Raw genomic sequence first — 25016 nt, 5'->3', positions numbered from 1 at the left:
TTTTTGTTAATCTCTATGTTTCAGTTTAATTTTCAAACCCATCCAGGGACCCTAAGAAGGTCAAGAAAAATTTTTCTTCCCCTTCAGCTCTTAGAACCAGGAATATATACACTTCTGGTCAGTGGCTTTGTTGTTCCAGGTGGACATAACAAATTATGTAATATAAATATTTTACTCTTTCCATTATCTCCCCAAATCTGACATAGATTTTGAGCACTAACCTCAACCTCAGTTTCATTGCATTTTTTCAACCTTTATTTGTCCTTCTCTCTGTCTTATAAAATTTTATTGCCATGAGGAATTCATATTTCCTTTGTAAATCACTTCAAATTCTTTTGTTGGAATATAGATTTAGAGAGTTGATAGAAAAAGGAAGGAAAAGAAAGGGGGAAAGATGAGAGAAAGAAGATGTTTTAGACGCCGTTTCACAGAAGCATGATCTGGCAGTATAGTACTGGAGGATGACAAAGAATGAGCAAGCAGGTAAGACATTAAAATATATCAAGTTGATTTGAAGAAAAACTGGATTCGCAATGTAGCAAAGTAGAAAATACATAATTGTAAGAACAAGTATAAGCAAAAGAGTCAAAGAAATCCTTTGTTAATTACCTTTTAGGATTGCTCATCCAGTAAATTTTGAAGATATTCTAAAATGTAAAGCCTACTGAGTTAAAAAAAAAAAAAAAAGTATTACCGGCATAAATTTTTTAAAATGGTATTTTTGTATGGGAGCAGACTTATAAGAAAAAAAATAATAAAACCTTTTTTCTGGTATTTTATTAATGGTTTGACAACTTCATATTTAAAAACAGATGTGGACCTAAAAGCCCAGGAGATAAGTCAGGATTAGAGATCTGATTTGGGATAACTAAAAACATAAAAGTATTTGAGATGTGAAAATAGTGGAATACAAAAGAGATTTTTTTTTAAAAACACAAAGAACTTCGGGAGAGATCCAAATTAATGAGAAAAAGGAAGAAGATACAACAAAGACAGCAGACAAAAGGAAACATAGAAGAAAGATTAGAGGTTATGAGGTATTAAAAATCAAAGGAAAGGAGCATTTCAAGAAATAGATAATCTGAAATCACTGTCAGAGGCAACAGCAGAGGTCAAATAATTCAGGTAAATATGAAAAGAGATCTTTCAATCTGCCTACAAAGCAGTTATGAATGACAATGAAATGAATCAAGAAAATTTAAGACAAGGCTAAATTAAGAACAGAAAAGGAACAGAATCTAAGTAATATTCTGTAACTTTAAATATGAATTGTATTTGCTTTCTGATTAATCATCAATTTTTTAATATGTCTACATAGTTTTCTCTTTGACTCTTTCTAGATTTATTTTAAGCTCAAAGAGGCTAAGATTTATAACTAAAAGTGGCAATGGTAACAATATGTTAAATTAAAAAGGAATTCATCTCAGCAATGGACCCATTTACTGAGTCAGAAATAATTATAAGTATTAACAAAAGAAAACCTATATGCATTCAACAAAAGGATAATAATATAGATATAGTTGACCCTTGAACACCACCAGGTTTAGGGGGACAGGTACCCCACACAGTCATGCAGTCGAAAATCTGTGTACAACTCTTAGACTCTCCAAAAACTTAATTATAGTCTACTATTGATTGGAAGCCTTAGAAATAACATAAATAGTCCATTAACACATCTTTCGCATGTGAAAATACCTACATACAAGTGGGCCTGCACAGTTCAAGTATGTGTTGTTCAAGGGTCAACTGTACATCTGTTCATAGATAGAGAGATAGATAGATGATGATGTTCCTTGAAAAGATCAATACTATCCAAGTACTTGCTTTTTTGAGAAAAAGACAGATAAAAAATGAGAGAAAGAAAGAGAAAGATACAGAAGGAAGGAGAAAGGGAGGAAAGGAGGAAAAATTCATTGTGTGGTTTCAATGATGTTACAATACTCAACTAGTTGAATATTTACCAGTGAGCATTTACCTATAAACAGGGATGGGTAAAAGTTCGTTTATAGTTGTGAGTATGAGAAACAGAGAGTTTATTATTGCATTATTATTAATTATTGTATTATTTATTTGTATTACAACTGTAAACCTACTTTTGCCCAACCCTGTATAATTTTCTGACTCAGTGAGTGTACCTGAAATAATCTTTTGATTTATCACACCCTTAAACACAGGAGAGAACAGTGCCAGTCAGTGTTTTTGTACATAGATCTTATTTGGAAAATGTTGTATTTGAAATGACTTCTCAGTAAGTTCCACACAAGTATTTGTTTCAAAGAGTTATAATTCTAATAAACATGAAACAAAACCAATTATCTTGTAGAAAAGAACTTACACAGAGAGAATTTCAACTGATAGTATTCATGCTTATTTAATTGGAAGAAGAACTTTAAGAGATTAGAAGATAAGTGCTTTAAATTACTGAACTAATTAAACTGTACTTTATATGCATAGAGTAACAGGGCATCACTTGTAGTACTTACTCCCTACAACTCTAAGAGGTAGAAATGATTCATCTTTCTAGGTGAAAGCATAAAAGATAATCATCTTGATCAAGCTAAAGAAGCAGAACATGGCAACTGGCAGAACAAAAACTAAGTGAACCAACATTAAATTTCAGTCCTGGCTGCTGGCAAAAGAGCAAAGCAGGGAGCGAGAGGGAGCCCACCCTACCAACAAGGCACAGATGTGCGGGGATTGCTGCTAGCTGAAAGAAGATCTGACACCTGGATTCTATACCCAGCAAAAATATCTTTCAAAAGTAAAAGCTCAATACTTTTGTCAACAGAAATGAATTATAAAAATAAAGAATTCGCTGCCTGTCTTCACAGAATATGTTAGCTGACAACTTCCAGTTCACTCCTTCTTGATCAGCCCCAGCAATTGAGCAGATGTCATGCTTTTCTGGGGCAGCCTTCACAAGCTAGTGAGCATGACAGGGTTTACCAATGGGGGACCCCTGTAACAGGCAATCTTTGCTTTGCAGATTCTCCATTGGTCTGGCAGAGACTTTCCAGGCAAGCATTAAGGTCTGACAGCTACCCCTTTTCAATCTTGCTTCTACCCTTTTCCTCTTATTTATATTACTTCCCAGTTAACCTTCTGAATTCTTAACTCCATCTCTGTGCCTGCTTCCCAGAGGGGCCAGTCTGTAAATATTGTGTATGGAGTAGCCTGGAAGCTGGCAGCAAGATGGGATTTGGGGGCTCATCTCTCACCACGAGCCCTCTAGCAATGTGCTCCTCAACCCTGGAGATAAGAGGTGTGCATTACCCTAACACAAGGTGGGCATTGAAGGCATGGCTGAATTGCTGACTTTGAGACAGTATTTTCCGAGAATGAGGTGCCATTCTTCAAGACACTGTCACCAGGGAAAACATCGTGTCTCACTGAACTATAAGTTATGGCTGCCAAATGAGTATGTTGGGCTTCTTGTGCCCAGAGACAAGCAGGCAAGGAGAGGGGACACTAACTTGTGAACATTAATTGATGCTGATCAGCAGGAGAAATAGGTCTGCTGTTACAGAATGGGGGTAGGGAGGAACATGCGACAAACTAAAACTCACTTGGTACTCCCTTAAAAAATTTTAAATGAGAATGACAAATGCAGCAACCCCAGCCTGAAGAGAAAAGGATCACCAGGGCCTCGGTCTTGTTATGTTCTAGAGTTAGCCCAGCACCGTGCATAGTGCCTAATGCAGTATGAGTGTCTATGAGTATTTGCAAAGTGACTGAATAGCCCAGGATAATTTTCTTCACCTTATGCCTTCTTCTGGAAAAAATACTTATCAAAATACCCCCTCTGGCTATCTTTGACTTTCATCTCTCCAGACTCTTTTCCCCTATGAAACTTATAATCAAATGACATACACTTAGGTGCCAGCACTTCTTGAAATGGTTGCTCTGTGGTTGCTGAACAGAGGATTGTGATCTACTTGGGGCTGCTCACAGCACATTAGAGACATTAATGTAGATAATTTGATAGTAAAATCAAGTATTTCCAAGTTGGTACCCTTTGGCAGGCAGTCAGACATTTGTGCATATTTTCACAGTGGTCCTCCAGCAAATACAGACACAGGACATGTTGGGCTCTGGAACACTCTCTACTGGCCCTGCTGCCAATAACACGACAATGGACCTGGCAGGGTTAGGAGCAAAGTGACTCCCACATGCGGCAAGAGGAAACATATGGAGCCCACTCGTTACAAAGGGCGGCTGAGAAGATCTGCAGATGAAAGGGCCTTCCAGTCCTAGCAGCTCTGGGTAGGGATTAGTCTCCCATGACTGGCACTTATGTAGTCTAATGACTTCCAGCTCTGGCCAGTTAAAGAGTCTATTGCATAGAGTAAATACTCACTTTGATCCTCAGCACAAAATGGACATGTAAATGGGTAAAATTTGGATTTTAAACACTAATTGTTTATTAAGAATTTCATAAATATCTACTTTTGCCCCTGACTAATAAGCATTGATTGATATCTATAGAAAGAGAAAGACTCCCTTAATGTTTTATGAAAGACAGACACATTGTACACAAATACTTTGCATCATTTCAATTTACTAAGAATAGAAGTAGAATGTAACTGTGTTGAATAAGATATTGAAGCTTTACATAAATTACCTGTGGTAAACAGAATGCCCTCCTCCCAAGGATGCCCATGAATCCCTAGAACCTGTTAATATGATACATTACAAGGCAAAAGAGACTTTGCAGATGCAATGAAGGTTCAGACTTTAATATACGGAGATTATCCTGAATTATCTAGATGAATCTAGCGTGAGCACATGAGTTCTTAAAGGGAGAGATCTTTCCCTGGCTGGAGTCAGGGAAGATGCTGCAGTGGGGAAGCCAGAAAGAAATTTGAAAGGTGAGAGGATCCGGACCCATACTTCCTGGTGGAGAACCACGGGGAAAGCATGCGAAGAAAAGGGCAGCCTGTAGGAGCAAAGATCAGTCCCCAAATGACAGCTGACAAGGAAATTGGACTTCTGTCCTATACTCACAAGGAACTGAATTTGGCCAGCAACCTGAACGAGCGTGGAAGGAGAGTCATCATCCTCAGAGCCTCTAGGCAAGATCTCTGCCCAGCCAACATCAGGATTTCAACCTTGTGATATATTGAGCAAAAAACCCATCTGAGCCACTATACTCTGACTTCTGACCTACAGAGTTATGAATAATTAAATACGCTTGTGTTGTTTTAATCCACTAAGTTTGTAATGATGTGCTACAGTAGCAATAGAAACTTAATATATTACCAAATATCAGTACATTAAATTCCAATATTCTATGGTTCTGAAACATAATTACCACTAGATTAATTAAAATTGTACATTTCCAGAACCAATTCATGTTCCACTATCAAATGTTATTTTTTATTTATAAAAAAAAGACATGGATGATGTCCATTCATAATTACTACCATTGATATTTAGCTAATTATTAATAAAGGAAAGAGAACAAAAGGTATTAGACATTGAGCTTAATAAAGTGGGGAGCATGAGCCTGTTTGCTTCACTAGGAAACTACAGCTTCACTCACCAGGGGATCATAGCATTGCTCCACCAAGGGGATTAACACTCCTCCTTTCCTGCTTCCAGCTCTGGATTGTTGTGGGTGGGGGTGTAAGGGGAGGTGCTGAACCATAGAGGCCTGTCAGTCTAACTAGAGGGTGTAAACATATAAAAGCCTGTGAAAGCCTGGGATGTTGACTGGTCATTTTTAAAAAGCTTCTGGACTTTTCCAAGCCTGAGATATATAATCCCAGGGAAAAAAAGAATCTCTCTCGCTCTCACCAACCTGATGATGCACTCACCCTGTGCGTTTGTGCGTTGTCTCTCCATAGCTATGTGGCCTTAGCAGCCACATGGTCCAAGACCATGTGGACTCCACATGCAGGCTCCAGAGGGAAGCCCAAATGCCATAGCACAGCAATGGACTACAGCTGGAAACACCCGCTAAGCTGGCCGGATGCTGGACTGGACTGGACTTTATTATGGAGCAGAAGCTCTGGGCAGTGGCCTTCGTTATGGCTCTAATAATGACAAGATTGGACCTTTTCCATGATGAGATGGACAAAGATGGGACCACTGGGAAGTCAGGAGGGAAACCCCCTTAATTTTACATCATCAATAAAGTTAATAACAGAGCCGCATCCTTCCGTGAGGGTCTCAGGAAATTCTTTCCTCATGACACAGCAAGAACTCCACTACCACTGATAACAGATAATTTCTGGGTACTTTTTAAAATGTTATTTAGGAACAGTATACCAATTTCTAAGTAATTATCCTCTGCAACATTTACAACTTTCGCATTCATTTTTAAAAAGGAAATAGATAATCTCTTTGTCAAATCTCTTTCAAATTATTTTACCAGTTTCATACAATTCACTTTAGCTGTACATGTCTTTTAAAACATGTTTAATGTATTTTATTAGATTTATATTTTATATAACCATATCATAGTCAGAGGAACAAAAGTCAGTGATCATTAATAGGGTTGAATGAATCAATGTTTACAAAAAATGTGAGAGCATAAAGATGCCAAATCTTTACAGGCCTCAAAAGTACAAAGAGTCTAAGGCAAAAGGCGCTCATTTTTAGTACATAAATATATAAAACTAATAATATTTAGTTTTTCACAGCTTAGTAGCTCAGAATTGCATGTGGTTTTCTCGTAAGCATACCACAGTCCCTCCAGTTCCTGACCTGCAGAACACACTTTTAGGGTCCTTCAAATTTGACTGACTATGACCAATGTTTCTAAATTACAACAATGCCAACGGAATGAATTTTTCCAGGGGCTCAACAATATTCTGTAAAATCTAGATTTGGAACATGGACACTTACTTTTTCTGAGTTCGTTCAGCCAGCCTCGCAGCCTCTAGAGCTGCCCTCCTTGCAGCCTCTATTGCTGTCTTCCTTGCTTCAAAATGGTCCCTTTTCACCACCTTGCCAGTCCCCCGGCAGCCTAGCTCCACCAACTGGTGGGCCAGGCCTTCATCCTAAAGAGAATACCAATTGTTAGATTTGTGGATGAATTGGACATCTTTCTTTACTCAGTCTATACTGAGTAATTGTTTTAAATGATAAATCAAATTTATCATTTTTAAATGATACAAGGTCTATTAGATATGAAAATTAGAATTCTTTCTCACAATACTGTATTATAAACATTTGATTTGCCATCTCTTTCCCACAGATGTAATATTAAAAAAAAAAATCAATTACTAAATTTTCTCAAAGGGATTGGAAGACAAAAGTCTGTTGTGTTTTAAATCAATTTATGAGAACAGCTGTAGATAATTAATAAAGTATCTTTAAAACAATAAAATTAGAGACAATTGTAGTCATATAAGAAAGACTTTTATAAAAATCAATCACACAAAAACAGAATTGGGCTGTTGTCAGAAAATTCAATATTTCAGAGACTTACTTCCTTGAAGTAAATTAACTGATGACACAGAGAATTATAACTTCAAACACGAAATAAAGAGCAGATGAATTTCCTATTTAAGTAAAAAGATATTGTTTCCATATAATGTTGGCACCAATAAAAACAGAAAAGTAGAAACCCAAGATGACTATGAAAAGCTTCAAACTGAAAAAAAAATTTCCCACAATACATTGGACCTTTTATTTTTCAGTTACTTTACGAATTGTCTCACACATTTTTGTCATTTGAAAATTACACTAAAAAATAATGTTTCCCCCTAACCCGAAGGTGTCAATTTACCTGAAGTTACTAATATAAAGACTAAAATATTACATAAAAATTATATAGTAATAATGGTCCTTATATTATCACCTTAATATAAAATATCTGAAATATAGTGAAAATGTGTTATACATTATTAGAAATCCTTACTTAATACCTCATTGTTGAATGCAAAAACTATAAAATAGGATTAACTGAGGAAACCTAAGATGCATGTTAATAATCTAATGACCCCATAGTGGCTAGTTTGGAGTTGAAATTATTGGAACAAAACTAAATGTATACCTAGTTCAACCTAGAAAATTTGCTACTATTTTTTTGGTAAACATTAAAAGCAAATACTGCATAGCAATATGGATACCTTTGCCCAGCTAATATAATATAAAGCACCAGGCCTTGTCCAGGATATTTGCCTTCTTTCTGATTTGTTCCCCTGCTTACTATACTGCTTGCTCATCTCTTTAATGTGAACCACAAAAGTGGGCAAATGTCTCCACCTAGTGGAATTAATATTTAATTTTTAAAAATGCAGATTTTGGGTTTGATTTACAAAAGTGAGATGATTTGCATATAAATTTTCTTAAATATATTATTAAAATGTGCTTATGGGAAGAAGTCTCAGCTTAGCTCTGTGAGCCTCTGAGAGTCTTCCAACAGCATGTAAATTGCTGTGGTCAACAGAGTATTTTATGTAGCGAAGACCATTAGAAAATTGCTGTATTAACTTTGTATGTAGAATGAATTATGCATTTGTGGTGTCTTACCTGAGCCACACAAAATTATTTCGATAGTTCTGCACTCATCTACACTAATGTGTATTGCAACAAATGGCAGGGTCTACTTAGGAAGCAAGCAGAGAGTTGAAGCTGGTAGCCTCACTTAATTGATCTCACTGGTCAAACCATGAATCATCTCTCCAGTTTAAATAGTCCATTATCTTTTTAAAAAAATTATCTTTAAAGATTAACTGAGAAATAAAATATTCATATTGATTCACATACTTAGCATTTCTGGGGCTTTTCATTCTCTTGTGTAAACCCAAGTCTCCTATTGATACACGATTGTCCTTCTACCTGGAACACTTTAACATTTCTTAGAGTGCAGGTCTGCTAACAACAAGTTACCTTGGCTTTTGTTTGAGAGGGAAAAAAACCATTTATTTTACCTTTTTTAGACATTTTTGCCAGATTAGTAGTGTTCCAGGTTGGCTTTCTACATGTCAGCACTTTAAAGATGTCATCCCGTTGTCCCATGGCTGGTTTTATTTCCAGTGAAACGTGTCTAGTCTTTTCTGTCTTTGTTTTGTTCTACATGTGCCCTTCTACTTTAGATTCCTTTAAGATGTTCTCTTTACCACTGGTTTTCAGTGATTTTAAGATAGGAGTAATTTCTTTGTGTTTATTCATTTATTCTGCTTGGAATTCATTATACTCCTTGGCCCTATGAATTTATAGTTTTCACAAAATTTGAAAACTTTTTAGCCACTAATTTTTCCAATATATTTCATTCCTTCTGATCCTTTGCGATTACACTTACTTTTAGCGAGGGGGCGGGCGGTGTTGAAAGGAAAATGTTATGCATTTTTCATCAGACTCCAATGGTTTTAAGTGTAACAGTTTATCTTAGTAAAAACAAATGATCAGCCATGATAGTCAAAGCATACTCCGTATAAATAAGGAAATCACCTTTCATTAATTGTTAATGCTTTCTTTTCCTCGTGTGATCAGGAGTCATTAACTTTCGGATGTCAGAAGTTTGGGGGGTTTTAGCTACAAGGCAGCTGCATGCAAAAGAGAACCTGGAAAAACTCACCCCTGAAGAAAAGGTTTCATCACTTTACAGAAACTGTAAGATCTATAGCAAACGTGGGCTCCACCCAGTGCGCAGCGAATATAAAAAACTAGGATCTAAACAGACCGCTATCCTACTGGGACAATTTTAACCACCAGGTGCCGGGAGAAGCACCTGGCCCTAAGGCTGTGCGATGGAACAGCGCCTTCGGGTTTCTCCGGCTTTGGACCTTGGCAGGTGCGTTCCGCGGCAGAAACCAGTGAGTGTCTGCCCCAGCCCTGGGGGTCCCGGAAGGCTATAGATTTGCGGCTGCATCTACACAGTTCACTCCCCGTACTAGTTTCACCCCCTTTTGGGCCAGAGCCCATTTCCACACACACACACCCCCACATGGCTGTGCCGCTGAGACAAGCACCTCCTCAGTGTTTCTCTGCGTGCGCGGGTGGATGCCAGGGTTGAAGAAAATTGGGGTTTGCATGTTGAGTGGTCTCAGTCAGATTCCTTAGGGAGGAGTCCAGGATAAGGGGCATCTAGCAACCTGGGCACCTACGTGTTTCTCACCCGAAGAAGAGAAAAGAAAAAGTCTAAGGCCACTAGAACCCTTGACATTGTCCCACGGGCTACTGAATTCAGTTGGCTTTTATTGTGTCATTTGTTACTATGTTGTTTATTGATGGAGAACAGTTATTGTTGTAGCTCAGTCTTAGATTACTAAACTAGCTGATTTATTCTAATAGATTTCCAGTTAATTTTCATTCATTTATATGGTAATCATACTGCTTATAAATAATAACATTCTGACTCCTTCCAAATAACTTACGACACTTTTCTTTCATTGTAGCATTGCTTTGGCCAGCCTGTCAATAAAAAATTAGGAGTACTCATTAAGCTGACTGAAATGCTAAAATGTTTAGCTACTAAATAAGAAGTTTACTACAACAGTTGGCTATATACTCTTAATCAAGTGAAATGAGTAACTAGAATTTTATCCTATTTTTTTCTGTATCTATAGATATTATACCTATAGGTATTTTTTTAAAATGTATTAATGGCATGAGCTCATCCTATGACAAATCACATTACTCTTTCTCTGATTTATTATTTCTTAATATAATCCTGGATTCATTTTACATTTTTTTAATCCAGTTCATAAGTAAAATTAAACTTCAGGGGTTTTTTTTTCTGAATTGATTATACAAGTCCTATAAAATGATTTAAAAAAATTAAAATCACATCATTTTCTTTTTAATTTTAATTAAATCAGACATAAATAATTGTACTTGTGAAAATTAAAACATAGCAGATATACTCAATTTTATTGTGTCAGCCTAGTTAAGCTAGAATTTGTTTCCTATAATGTACTTCCTTAGATAGTTGCAGGTTAGGTTAGGCCACAAGAGACATTTGCAATAGATTGGGGAGGCAGAAGAGAAGGAGCAGCCACATTATTGCAGCTCTTGCAAGACCTTCTCCTTCAGCCTCCCTTACTCCTGGGCCAGAGGCATGTGCATGTTCTGTTCTGTGATTAAAAGTGCCAGCTTCTCCTGCAGATCACCTGATACAAGTTCCAGTTTGTCCTGCGAGTTCTAGCTCTTCCTTTCAGATCTCAATTGGATCTCGCTTCCCCCACTTCTCCTGTACCTTTCCTTCCTGGCTGCCTGTCCTAATGACTTTGAGCTCTAGCACCAGACACCAAACAAACAGCTTTAATAGACTGTTGAAATAGTTCTCATTTTATAAGGTCAAATCTCTAAAAAATTATATACATGTGACGCACGTATATAGTTGTGTGTATGTGAGTGCCTGTATGTGTGTATTCAGCTTTTCTGACTGAACCCTGAATGATTCACAATTAGCTACTGGTAATGATTCTATAGGAACAGAAATTTAAGGATGGATTCTCTGAACTAGGTTACCTGGAAATAGTTCTCTATTCTTATTAAAGACATTAAAAGCCCTGTTTACAGTGGTGAAGAGTCCATTGTAGGCCATGGAATGCAAAGCAAAGTTATTTATCACCTCTGGATACCTGCAATAAAGATAAGGCTTTGGGTACCCAAGTATTTGCCACCAGAGGATATTTTAGTGTCAATAAGAAATATAAGAAACATAATTGTATTGAAGGCCTTGGCAGGGGGGGAAAAGGAGGAGCACAGGGCTTGGGTGATTAGCAAAACCATGAAACAGGAAAATATTTGGTATAGTTTCATGATTTTTAAAAACTCCATCACTGACTTCCCTTATGTCATACATAAAATTATTGACAATTTTAGTGCCAATATAAGAATTGCTTGTTTGTTATATTTGCCCATTTTCTACTGAATTTAGTTTATTTCTTACTGATTTATAGGGCAACATTCTAGATAGCAAGTTGATTAGACATTTTGCAAATATTTATTCTCAGTTTCTTATCTTTTAACTTATTTATGATATATGTGGCCATAGAGAGATTAAAATTTTTGACAAAGAAACTACATATCAAACCATAATAAAGCACATGGAAAAAAACATTGTATGGATGCATTTACTAGAAAAAAGAAAGTTTGAAAATAAACAACTAACCATTCAACAAAAGAAAGTAGAGAAAGAAGAACAAAATAACGTTTAAATAATATAGAAAAGAATTAGTAAAAACAAGAAAATGAATAAAAGAAGAAATTAAAGTATAAAAGTACAGTAAGCTTTGATTACTTAATGAAAGCCAAGAGCTTATTCATTTAAAAGACCAATAAAACAGATAACATTTAAGAAGACTGATGATGGAAAAGAAAGAATATACAAATAATTTTAGAAATCAAAAAGAGCCATAATAATAAATAAAACTATACAAGTGTATAGTAATAAATTTGAAAATCTACATGAAAATATATGAAGCATTTGCTCAAGCTATGAATTTAGAAGAGATCTATAGGTGATTCCTAAGAGTCCTTGATTTTTCAAAAAGGAAGTATTTTGCATTCCCAACTGAATGTTAGGTTTTCTAGTTTATTAGTCAAAGTCCAGGCAGGAAATAGATGATACATTCAGGGAGAGTAATCAAAGGAAATTGAATGGCTCAGTTAATTTACAAAAGTATAGACAGGGTTAAGAGTAATCCAGGAGGGGCAACGAAGCACCCTGCAACTAACAACTGTTAATACCAGTAAACTATGAACAGCTATTAACTAGTCCAAATGAGGAAAGGGGAGGGAACAGTTGACAGAACCCAGGGAGACAGCTACAGAAAAACGTTGCTGGACCTTATGTTGTGGCTTAATGGAAGAAGACATCCCGCTAACCTGAAGCATAGCATGAAATAAGTCTGAAGAAAAAAATGTCCATCCTCTCTCTCCTCCTGGCTTCTAACTTCTTGCTGGTACCTCTTATTGCCTGAACCCAATTGGCCAAAGGGAAAGAGAGCCCAGCTGAAGCAACCAGCAGAAGTCTAGCTCTTGGGGTACAGAGCACAAAGCAGGATTGGGCAGAATAGAATATAGATCTCAGGGGCCAAACAGAATATCTAAAATGCAGATTTCTAGGTTCAAAATAAAGTTTTCTAAGAATTTTAAAGAAATTACTCTATTTTCTTCTAGGTATCACTGTAGGAAATGCAAAATCTAAGATCAAGCTGATTCTCATTTATAGCTAAGTTGACACTCAATTATTTTTTTAATTATGGAAAAATATACATAACATGAAATGTACATGACCATTTTAAATGTACAGTTTAATGGTGTTAAGCAAATTCATATTGTTGTGCAACCATCACCACCATCCATTATCAGAACTATTTTCATCTTACAAAACTGAAACTCTATAGTAATTAAACAATAACTCCTCATTCTCCCTCCCCACCAGACCCTGGCAACGACCATTCCGCATTCTGTGTCTGTGAATTTTATCTACCCCTGCCACCCCATATAAATAGAATGCCACAGTATTTGTCTTTTTGTGACTCGTTTATTTCACTTATGTTGACCCTGGAAAAGAAGATGCCTACCAAGAAGGGCTCTTCGTGGCTACCTGGGCTCAAATTTAAAAACAGAGCCTAGCAGCTGTTTCTATGCAGGGGCCCCTCACGCACATGGCTGCCTGCCTCTGGCACTGAGCTGCCTGCCTGCACTGTATTGCTGCAGCCTGAGCCAACCCTTATAAAGGAGTTCCTGGGGTCCTCTTTCAGCGAATAGGACTAATGTAACCCGGTAGAAATTTCATTTCTTTAATATGACCTTTCTTCCTTTCTTTCCTTTTGATTTAAACTGGCCTCATCCAGCACCCTGACTCACCCTTCTCTTTCTCCCTTGCACAACCACTCCTTTAATCATTAGGCCCTCAGGACAATGAGGTTCTGATCAGCATCAAATAATCAAGAACAAAACCAGAGATAGAGTTTTGGTCAAACTAGAGAGAACATCTAGGCCTCAGCTGTGTTTCAGCCCCAGGCCTAGAAATGCGGTGAAACTAGACAAGCGACGCTATGGCTGACGTCAGGACCAAATGTGCTGACCAACTACTGCCTTCCCTCGTGTCAACCAATCAGAAGAGACCATGACCCTGACCACAACCCTCATTCCTTTAATCAGCATGATTAATGATGTTTCCCCTACATAACCCATTCCCTGGAAGCCAGGTCTGTGAGCATTAGCTCACCTGTCTGCAGGTGTGGGCCACCTCTTGAAAATAAACTCTTACTTTCTTTCCTGCGAGCTCCTATTCATGTCTTACTGGGCTCTGGTGCACACAAGGAAACACACCCCTTTACCTGGTACCGCTGAGACTTTCTTTGTCCAAACAGCACTATGCAGCTCTATCCCCAGTAGTATCTTCACTGATGATTCAGAACAGCTCCATCCTGATCAATCAGGACAGTACTTTTAGACCAATAAAACAGCGAGAATTTGAGTCCTCATTTGCATGAGGACGGACCCATAAGGACCACGGGTAGGGACTTCTCTCTATATAAGTCAGCTCCCCTCTGGCTCAGAGGGTCCACTTTCCCTTCCCACAGAATAGTGAAGACTACATCTTCCTGGCTGGAGTTAAAACACAGATGATTTGCCAGACCACAGCAGAATGGAGCAGACTGGAGAAGACCAGAGCAGAACAGGGCAGACCAGACCAGTCTAGAATGGAATGGAGAGGAGCAGAGCAAAACAAATACCCGCTTGCTACCACCACTGAAAACAGACAATACAACTCATCTGTTAAACATTAGACCCCAGAACTTGTGTCACTGCTTCAACTGAAAGACAAAAGCCTCCATGATGGAATTCAATACAAAATGGATCCCAAGGCCCTGGCTGGTGTGGCTCAGTGGATTCAGTCCTGGTCTGCAAACCAAAAGGTCGACGGTTCAATTCCCAGTCAGGGCACATGCCTGGGTTGTGGGCCAGGTCCCCATTAGCGGGTGTGTGAGAGGCAACCACACATTGATGTTTCTCTCCTTCTCTTTCTCCTTTCCTTCCTCTCTCTCTGAAATAAATAAAGTCTAAGGGAGGAAGAGAATCCCAAGTAATGTTTTTCCCTCACATTACTCTTTTCTAAAGATGATTGGCAGTGCCTTAGTCCCACAGAGATACACTAGCAGCAAGGAAAACTGAAGAAGTGAATTTCTGCCTCTACCTTAGGGAGATGGACTCAGAGTTCGGAAAATTCTCAAAACATTATAATGAGAATGGGTGTTCAAAAGAAAATATTCAGCAAATGAAGAAATAGACCCTACACATGGTAGACACCATTAACATAGGAAGGAAGGAAGAGAGGGTAGGCAGAAATTAAGGTAGTTTTATAAGTTTCATGGTAGAAAACTGAGGAGGGTTCCAGCCTGATTAACTCTTCTTTGTTGACTTTAAGAGGTGAGGTCTCCACTAACAGTCATAAGTCTAAAGTGTGTAATTATGGTTTTAAAAAGTTGTGGAAAAAAACCAGCAAGGGATATCAACAGGCAATTCACACACACAAAAAAAAATGCAAATGGCCAAGAAACATTTCAATGGATGATAAACCTACTAATGATCAAAGAAATTAAAACAATAAGATTTTTCATATATGATATTGGCAAACGAAAGGTGCCCATACACTGCTCTAGGATAGTAATGGGTACTCTAGAGAGCCTTTTGACTATGTCTATTAACTATCCATTACACATTTTGATATATTTACAACTGCACACAAGGAGGATATACAAAAGATGTTCATTTCCCTGTTGTTTGTAAATATTCTATAAGGAAAATGAATTTCTAAAGAATAGGGAGAGCTATGCAGGGTGACAGTAAAAAGTCTCCAAATTTTAATGTTAGGTTTTCAGTTACAGAAAGATATAGCTCTTACCTTTTATGTGGAGAATACCAACAAAGAACAATATATTTACATATAATGAAAATGTTTACATATAATAAAAACATATATAATTTTGGAAGAAGAAGAAAGACACTGTGGTGAACTTCAGCCCCCGGCACTGCAGCCTGGCTCAGAGTCGCCACGAACACTCACCATCTCCCACCTCCACCCCCCGGTCTGGATTCCCCTCACTCTCAGCCCGTAACCTCTGCCGGTCTGGGTAGCATATATAGTAGCATAAACCAGACCCTCCTTCCTGAGGGATCTGAACGGCTGGTCACAAACCCACTTCCAGTTTCAGCTGACGTCCTCAGACTGGACCACTACTACACTTCCAGTAAATACCTGTTGACTATTTTGCAGTTTCTTCTTTGGGGGTCTTTTAGATGCCTCATTGTTTTCTCTGCTTTTCTCACACACGGATGATATACCTTCTAGGTGTCACGGCTACAATGGTTTCTCCCCATCTGCTTTTAAATTTTTTAAAGATTTTATTTATTTAATGTATTTTTAGAGTGAGGCGAAGGGAGGAAGAAAGAGAGGGACAGAGAAACATCAAAGTGAGAAACATCGATCAGCTGACGTTTGCACGTGCCCTGACAGGACCCACGACACGGACATGTTCCCTGACTGGGGCTCAAACCGTGGCCTTTTGCCCTGAGGGACGATGCTTAACCCACTGAGCCACACAAGTCATAGCTCCCCATCTGCTTTCATGTTGGGGTTTGTAGGAATAACTCTCACTTAGTTTTGTGTCAGTGTTTTCCATGGGTTTTTGGTTTTGCTATCCTGCTGCTCTTGGCTTCTGAATCATCCTATTCTCCTTATTTTCTCCTACCTTCCTGACCTCCCTCCTCAGTCTCCTTTGTCAGCACCACCTCCACGCCCAGGCCTTAGGTAATGGCCGTTCTCCTGCATTTGGTCCTCAGCCCCTGTCTTGTCTCACGCTGCACACAGTCCTGGGGAATTTTCCCTATCTCCTTTCGTCTCCTCCTAGCAGTAGCTTTTGAAGTCAACAAAAATAAAAACTGAATAGAACATACTCTGTATGTATAGAATATAATAAGTTTTAGGGGATTGCTTGAGACACTGAGAATATTAGGCTCGTAGCATTTTATTTTTATCATTATGATAAAGCTTCAGAAGTATCGTGGATGCAGCATTCTTAGTTCAGTTTCACTCCCTGAATATCAGAATTTATGTCCATGAGGAAACTACCTATTTTTACTAAGGGAGAAGCACCTCTGTGAACTAATCGAAGGAAAAACATGTGTCTCCTCTTAAGCAGAGGGCAGCTAATTTATGCCAATTTTTTTCTTTTGGATAAACAAAAGTGTATATAGCTAATTCTGAAATACATGAAATCAGATATTTCACAGGGAACCCATATTTACTCTTTACCTTAATACAATAAATAATGGAAAGAAAACTACAAGAGTTGGTTGTTAGTTGGTGTGGTAAATTATGTTACTGGATTTTTCCTAGAATCTCACTTAATCAATCCCTGCCAAATAATTTTAAGATTATATCGAAAAGGTTTAATGTATATATTTGTATGATTTATTTATTTTTATTTGCTTAATAATGGCAATCTAATTTCTAAATAAAACTTCCACATTGCTAATCTCTCTAAATAATTTAGCCATGATTGGGATCCGTTTATTGGGAAAATTTTAAAATAATTCTCAAAACACCCCTTGATTTCTAATCTGAGAAAAGCCACTCAGGAGGACTTTTATGTCTCCCGGGGTCATAGGCAGTCACTGAAATGAAGGTACTCTGTTTATTTCATAGGGAAGAGTCACCAAGAAAGAATCTGGGAAAGCATAGTACAAAAATGTCAGAACTTTTGAAGTATTTTTGTACATTGATTTAGGGGATTGGTTTAATTAAGCAAGATGATACTAACTCGCAAAACGAATAGTGTTATTTGGGTTAGCAGAGGTAAATCTAGTTGTTGATACCATTAGAAATTTCTTTTGGTAGTTTATAGGTATTTAGTAAAATGACAGCAAGGTAGACATAGAACTAAGAGCCTCTTTTAACCTCCTTAACGATCTTACCATCAAATAATTAATTTGATGGTAAAACAACACCAGTTGGTCTTTGTTTTTTTTTGTTTTTTCCTTCCAACTTCCCTTCCTTCCCAATCAGTTATCATATTAAAAGGCAATGTGGTTTTTATATTCATATACTACTTGTGTACTTACAGTGGCCTGAGATGTTAAATGATAATATAGAGGTCAGGGTCATGGCAGGCAAACTCAGAAGAGATTATTACAACAATAAAAGCACAATTTACAAAGATATGGGCAGGATTAATGGAAACTCATGCATGATGGTAAAGCACCCTGGGACGAGCAACAGTGGGAAACCACTGATACCATCAGGCTGGAAGAGGAAACTGTTCCTAGAACAGGGAGTGATTCCAGCTGATGGAATGAGAAGTTGGCCAAACCTAACAAATGCAGCCATGTCCAAACCACAACCAGGGGGAAGTTGACAGGTTATAAATCCTCTACCCAATTCCAGCCCTCTGATCTCTTATTGGCTGAAACAAACCCAAAGCCAAAAAGAGCCTGGTTAATGATCTCAGAGGATAGCTACCCGGGGCACAGGTAAGGGTGGAGAAGGGTAAAGAATAAAACCAGCAAAAATAATATGGTCATGTTGTAAGTGAATTATTGGTACTAATTTTTATTGAAATTAGTTTAAAACTTTTGGCAGAAGAGTATATGAAACAATAGAGTACCTGGAAGATAGTAAATACTTGTGAAATGTCTACTGAATAAATAAAATTTAGGCTGGACTGTAAGCACTAAAGGTAGGTGACTAAGATCAAATCTAGAACTGATTCTTACTTAAAGTCCTAGCAATGATGGCAATATCTACTATTGTAGCCTCTTGGTGAAGTTTTATTAATTAAATAGATAGTTGGATGACTATATGGATGCATGGATGGACAGCTGGATGAACAGGTGATTCATAAAAGTTTACAAATATAAAAGCCCTTCAACGTAATCCAGTCCAACCCCTTCATTTTGCAGATGAATTAATGGAGTTTTAAACTGGTTAAAAATATAACAATACAGTTTTGGAACCCAAATCTCATGACTCTAGGGTCTTCTAGCTATAATATGCTATCTCTCATTAACCATTTAAAATTTGCTCCATTCAAACCACAGTCAATTGCTGGTGCCCCCCACCACACCCCCCCAAAAAGAAAACAAAGAGTAAGGATTACCTCACAGAGCATTATCCATGACCCCTGACACGTGCCTGCCGAAGTAACCACACCACTGAAACAGTTCTGAGGAATCCACTTGTCTCTGTGCAATCTACATGGGCAATTAATTAACCTGCATCCTCAGAAAGTATGTGAGAAGAGAGATCCCCAGATCTAATGGCCCTTAATTTTCATTACTCAATCCAAATAGATATAAATACATACTTGCCATAATATCATCATTCAACTAAATCATCTTTTTTTATGAAAGTAAAATAAGAATAAGCTGAATCAATGTCAGGTTTAAAAAGAAATTTATCCTTCCCTCAAATATAGTCACCCATTTCCCATTTTGGAGACCTTAAAGTTCTGACTGATAAAACACAAATTATTAATTTCTCACTCCTAATCAACATTAATGTTTTTCATTCTCTTCTCAAGTGAAAAACCCTGCCTTAAAAAAAAAATTGAAACCTTTTTTAAAAATACTAGGCTTAAGCCCTAAGCTTGGCAAGTTTCCACATGTGCTATGACGGTAATTTTATTCTACTGGGATGTTTATTGTCTAACTTTCATCCTTTTTAAACAGTCAAAAATTTATATGCAAACATTGTTCGGCACCATTACTTTTATTCCTTCATTTCAGTGACTTCGATGCAAGGCATAAAACTCTTTTATGACTTTAAACATATTATCTGTATAAAATATGTAAAAAACCTTGTCTTTGAAGTCAGAAGCTATGTCGAAAATATGAACTGTATTTATATTTTAATAGATTATTCCAAAAATATCAAACTACTTGTCCAAGGTCACACAACTGGTTTGTGTCAGAGATGAAACTAGAATCAGATGTTTCCATTTCATTAAAATTACATTCACATATAACACATGAATGTTTTGGGGCACTCTTCAAAGTTTACAATCTACATTTAACTAAAATGCCACTTAACATGATCTTTTGAATCCAAAAATTTCAATCCACTAAAATGCAAAATCAGGTTGTCGTAGGTAATGGGTCTGGGAAGCTGGCTGCAGGATACAAACCCTTCTCAGATTCCGGTGGGGTTTGGTACCACATCGTGGTGCTTGCTCTCCCTGGCCTACAGAGAAATGGGACAATGTTGCGTTCTGTGGTTTGTCTCCAGCACAGCAGAATCTCCAGGTCAGTGCCCATTTAATTGGCCCAGTTTGGGAACATATGAGGGCTACAGGGATCCAAAAGGTTCACCTCCCACTTCTTAAGACGGGTAGCCTATTAGTTTCCCGCCCATCCTGGTTTTCCTGGAGAAGACGAGAGCTTTAACCCCCACCCCAGCCTTCCATCAATTCCCCCCATACCACACCCACCCCCACCCCCACCCCCACCCACCCCTTTAAGAAGCAGGGAGGGGCATGGTTGCTGGGTGGAAAACAGTAGCCAATCCCATTGCGTTCAATTTTGCTGTACTGCAAACTAGAGGGTGAGGGGGGTGTTTGCTTTGTTTTCTTTGGTTTGGTTTTCTTACTATCAACATTAGCTGTGATCATCAACTCGATAAACATGAATCAGTAATATGCAGGCGCAACGACCTGTGTACCCATAATTAAAGGGCTTTCTGAATCAACCAGCATGAGGCAGAAATTCATGGACCCAAATGCCCAGTATAACACCAGATACATCAGGTTATTATTGTCACTTGCCCTTGGCGGGCGGGGGAACACAGAGCCTTCTGTTCTATAACACAGACTGGCAAAGGCAGGAGAAACAGGGTGTCAGAGCTGAGTTCCAGCGGAGTCCCAGCAGGCCTCCGAATTCAGCCACCAGTTACAAGCAATGGCCTGGGCAAGGGAGAGGGCGGGGAGGTGACAGGTGAGGCTGAGCTACGGAAAGTCACGGTTGCCCAGCGTGCAGGCTTGCGTGCGCAAGCCCGGGTTTCTGCGGTGGATGCTACTAGGGGCCCAAATTGTGTTCTGACTGGGCCAACGCCAAACGGGAAGGACGCGGCGATTTACCTCTGCCGCCGGGGAACTGCGAGGCCCGACCTGCGCCGCCAGGGGGCAAGCACCCCACGACGCGGAGGGACGCAAGGACTGGAAGGCGGTTGCCACTCTGCGGTGCGGCCGACCTTACCTCCAGGTAGTACAGGTCCTCGGCAGTTATCTGCGAGTTGAGGTAATCTTCATAGGTGCTGAACTGAGTGACTATCTTGTCCAGGGCCGTCAGCCCCTCTTCCTGATCCATTGCAGTTGCCTCTGCCGAAGCGTCCCTAGCGACGGAAGCAGAGGGTTCCACCCCCTTCTTTCCTTCCAATCCGTTGGGAACCGCTGCGGAGTTTTGGTCGTTAATCCCGCCCCCGGAGTTGCTTAGGGCTTCCTCCCACCTCCTGGGAACACGGTCTCGCACCTACCCACTGCGAGATCAGGCCTGACCCCGTCACCTTGCTCACACTTGGCTGAAATTTGGAGCCACGAGAGACGCAAAGTGTAATCCTAAATTAAAAATTATGAGATTGCCAGCATATGTAGACAAAATATTATGGATCAGACTTTCTAATCTCACTCTAAAACAATGTTGTGCAGGACAGAAATAGTAAGGTTAGTTCTCTGGTGACTGAAGGTCCATTTTCTGAAGGAGAGTATCTTAGAAGTATCAGGTCTTGTGAACAAAACCAATTATTTGAAACAATTATATCTTAGAGGGAAATTATTGCTAGTGTTTGAATATGAGGAAGAATTGATTAATTTTCCAAAGGAAAGAAACTCAAAGAAAATATCTTTGAACACCTCTTTTGGTCCCAAGTACTTGTTTTTTTAAAACTTTTTACTTTTTAAGTTTCAATAAGCACACATTGAAGACCTTGATTTGCTGAAGCTGCTTTTTTTAAAAAAAGTAAATATACATGTAAATATAGAAAGCAAAGTTTTACACTGAAGACTTTTTCTCTAGAACAAAGTTTTGCATTTTTAAAACATAGATTAATCCAACATGGTAGCTGGCAAAACTTTTTAGAATCCATTTTTTGGATTTTAATAGTCTTCAAACCATCCTTGGAAATGAACACATATTACAATGTAGAGCCTGCGGTAGATGCAATTTGATAAGTACTTACTGAATTAATTTTGAAGATTTTTATATATGATTAAAAAGCTTTTTTTCAACGAAATCATCTGGTAAGATGCTTCACTTTTAGTTAGTTTTCCCTTAAAGAGGTCATTTCAAAAATTAGGATGTCACAAATATACACAATAATATAGACACAATAATCTCTAGGATATCACTGACTTTTTTCTTAATTAGTAAATATATTCTGAAAACTTTTAAAGGGCATTTTGGACATTGTTTACAATACAATTTAAGCATTGAATTTAGGTGAAGGGAAGAAAGGAGTGAGAAACCCTGGAGTGAGACACTCAACACAACAACAACCAAAATAACAACAAAAACATTTATTGAATGCTTTCTGCATGCCAGGCACTGTCCTAAGTGCCAAAAATGGATTACATCCTTAGTTAGTATTTGTGCTAAAATTAACAACCACCAACTTGACATTCTCTAATATCTAAAAAAATATGAAAATTCAAACAGCCCAAGAATGAGAAGAAATTCATTTTACTTAAGCCATTCTAACTGATAAGTGACATAGGTCTCAATATTCTCTATTATCTAAGGTGTATCTACAAGTCCCTCCTGAAACCGGGCTAACTGAGCACAAGGAAGGACTTAGAAAAATCTCAGTCACTTAGCATGTACAGAAAATACAAATACTTGCTTTAGTAAGATAATATTTATTCTTTACCATGTTCCAGCCATGTTCTAAATACTTTACATGTATTATCTTATTTAATCATAAAGACAAATCAACTAGGAAAGTAGCATAAGCATTATTCTCAAAATAGACAGAATGAGCCTAAATGGATTGGCCAAAGTCTTAAAAATAAAAAATAGCAACACGGCTGACTACTCCCAATTTTCCACAAAGAAAAAGCAGAAGTAGATTTGAAAAGCTATAAGCAGTTAATTCTGAAAGCTGGTTTTTATTAGAAAAAAAATATATGTCAAATTGTAAGTGAGAACATGGATTGGAGCAAATAAAAGGATAAAAAGGGATGGCATATTATGAGATGTGGAGGAAAGAAAGATCAGAGCCTGGGTAGGGAAAAGTACACATTGTTTTCACAGTTGTGAGGGACCCAGTAAGGAGAGCAGAAGAAAGGAAGCTGACTAGGGGGAGGGGAACTGGCAGGGAGACTTTAAATGCTAGCCTGACAGGTTTACAAAAGGTAAAAATTATATCCTTGAGTAAGAGAAGAATACAATGAAAATGACTTTGACTGCGGATTATGTACTACTGAAAAAAGTATCTCACTGCTAAATATTAGCACTAATTATATTTATAACATTTGCTTTTTCGTTCTCCTCCAAAATTTCATTTCTTGTAAGAAACAGTCAAGCACCTAGGGAATCTTTGGATCCATTAAACTATAACACTCAGATTACCTGTGTGTTAGTAAATGTTAAGTCATTGTTAATCTATATAGCATTCTATTACAATCCACTGTAATTGTGCATTTTCAGTGGAATCCTCATTAAATTTACCATTTGGTCAACAGCTCCTTGATGAAATAATCTCTAAGGCATCTAAATTTAAACAATCACGAAAATATTTTCAGTCTAGTAACATCTTCTAACTAAAAACACTGAGAGTGATTTTCAACAAATGAGTTTCTCTACAAATAATGAAATAAAAAATTTGTAAGTTTAGACTTGTTCCTCATAGAAAGACTTGAATGGTAGTAGGCCTAATTCAATTGTCTTTTTTTTTTTTCTTTACTTTTAGGTTCAAAACCATTTTCAGACCTGTGACTGAGAAATTACATGAAAGGATGGCAACAAAGAAAGCAATGAGCTTCAGTTAGTCTCCATTTCCTACTGCAAAGTCTTTGTTATGATCTGGAAATACTTTATTTTGGATCCATTCTTACTTACCCAGGATTTTTAAAGATTGAAACCTGGAATTTAGCACCCAATCCCAAAGAAATTTCATTCTTTGCAAAGGGACCAGCAAATACTACATATATTCACAACAAAATCACAAAGTGTGTAAGAGAAGAAACACATGCTATGTAAGAATAAGAAATACATGCTATATTTACTTTAGTGACTGAGTAAAAAAATGGTACCATGTAAAAATAAAGGTCATAGGAATGTAGGAAAATCTAAGCATAACTATCTCTTTGAAATAAATAGTCTTTGGTACTGTACTTACCTGGTGAAAGTATATGAAAGAATTTCAAATTAATCTCTACATTTCTCTGTTTCCAAATAGTCAGCAATATACATATGTGGGGAAGTGAGTAGGAAACATATTTTTGGTACTGTTGACATGATAGGAAGGGGAATGCCTTGCTTATTATATTAACAAGATGCTTAATACGCTGAGTAAGAACTTGAGGCTCCATTAAAACGCACTTAATAACACATCACCACATTGTAAGAAAGAAAAACATATATGCACTCCAGTAAGATAAGTGATTTGTGTCTGATGTTGCCCAATTCCTTATTAAGTTTCTGTGGATTTCAGATGAGGACCATTGCTTAATCATCAACCCAGGAGAGCTCTTTTGTGCTTTGTAATAATGATGACACCGAATTTACTTAAGCTGTGTCTTGCGATGAGATCACTGGACTCCCACACTGTCTCAGTTATTCCAAGATGCTCCCATTCTGGTTCTACCGCTTCTCTGTCATGAAGACATGTGTGTTCACATGTCATAACTCATGAATTTTCTCCTGCATCTGATAGTGTAAAGGAAAGATCCAGAAGAAACACAAGTATAAGATGGAAGTGCTCCCAGGAGTGGGGTTGGCCGGCGTCAGCAGACGCTAAAGGTTGAAAACTGCTGCAGTGCTGTGAGGTAGGGCACGCATATAATACACAACCATCTCTTTCGAACAGTAGAAAACATGGGCTCTCTCAGCGGCTC

The 25016-nt window shown here is 37.9% G+C and overlaps 1 protein-coding gene across 1 annotated transcript in view; it reads right to left on the bottom strand.

The window, feature by feature from the left end:
* CFAP299 (cilia and flagella associated protein 299) overlaps positions 1-21273 on the bottom strand; it is a 506080-nt gene extending 484807 nt beyond the window's left edge. The window contains exons 1-2 of the mRNA XM_054591991.1: positions 21163-21273; positions 6850-7004 (exon numbers count right to left, since the gene is read on the bottom strand). Coding sequence (XP_054447966.1) covers positions 6850-7004; positions 21163-21273 — 266 coding nt within the window. The remainder of the gene's footprint in view (positions 1-6849; positions 7005-21162) is intronic.
* Between the last annotated feature and the right edge of the window lie 3743 nt (positions 21274-25016).

This window comes from Pteronotus mesoamericanus, unplaced genomic scaffold (genome assembly GCF_021234165.1).
Source record: "Pteronotus mesoamericanus isolate MK-2021 breed Mesoamerican mustached bat unplaced genomic scaffold, CSHL_Meso_final contig_130, whole genome shotgun sequence".
Classification (NCBI taxonomy): Eukaryota; Metazoa; Chordata; class Mammalia; order Chiroptera; family Mormoopidae; genus Pteronotus; species Pteronotus mesoamericanus.
The sequence above is the reverse complement of the archived record's forward strand: the minus strand, read 5'-3'. Positions and strand labels throughout refer to the sequence as shown.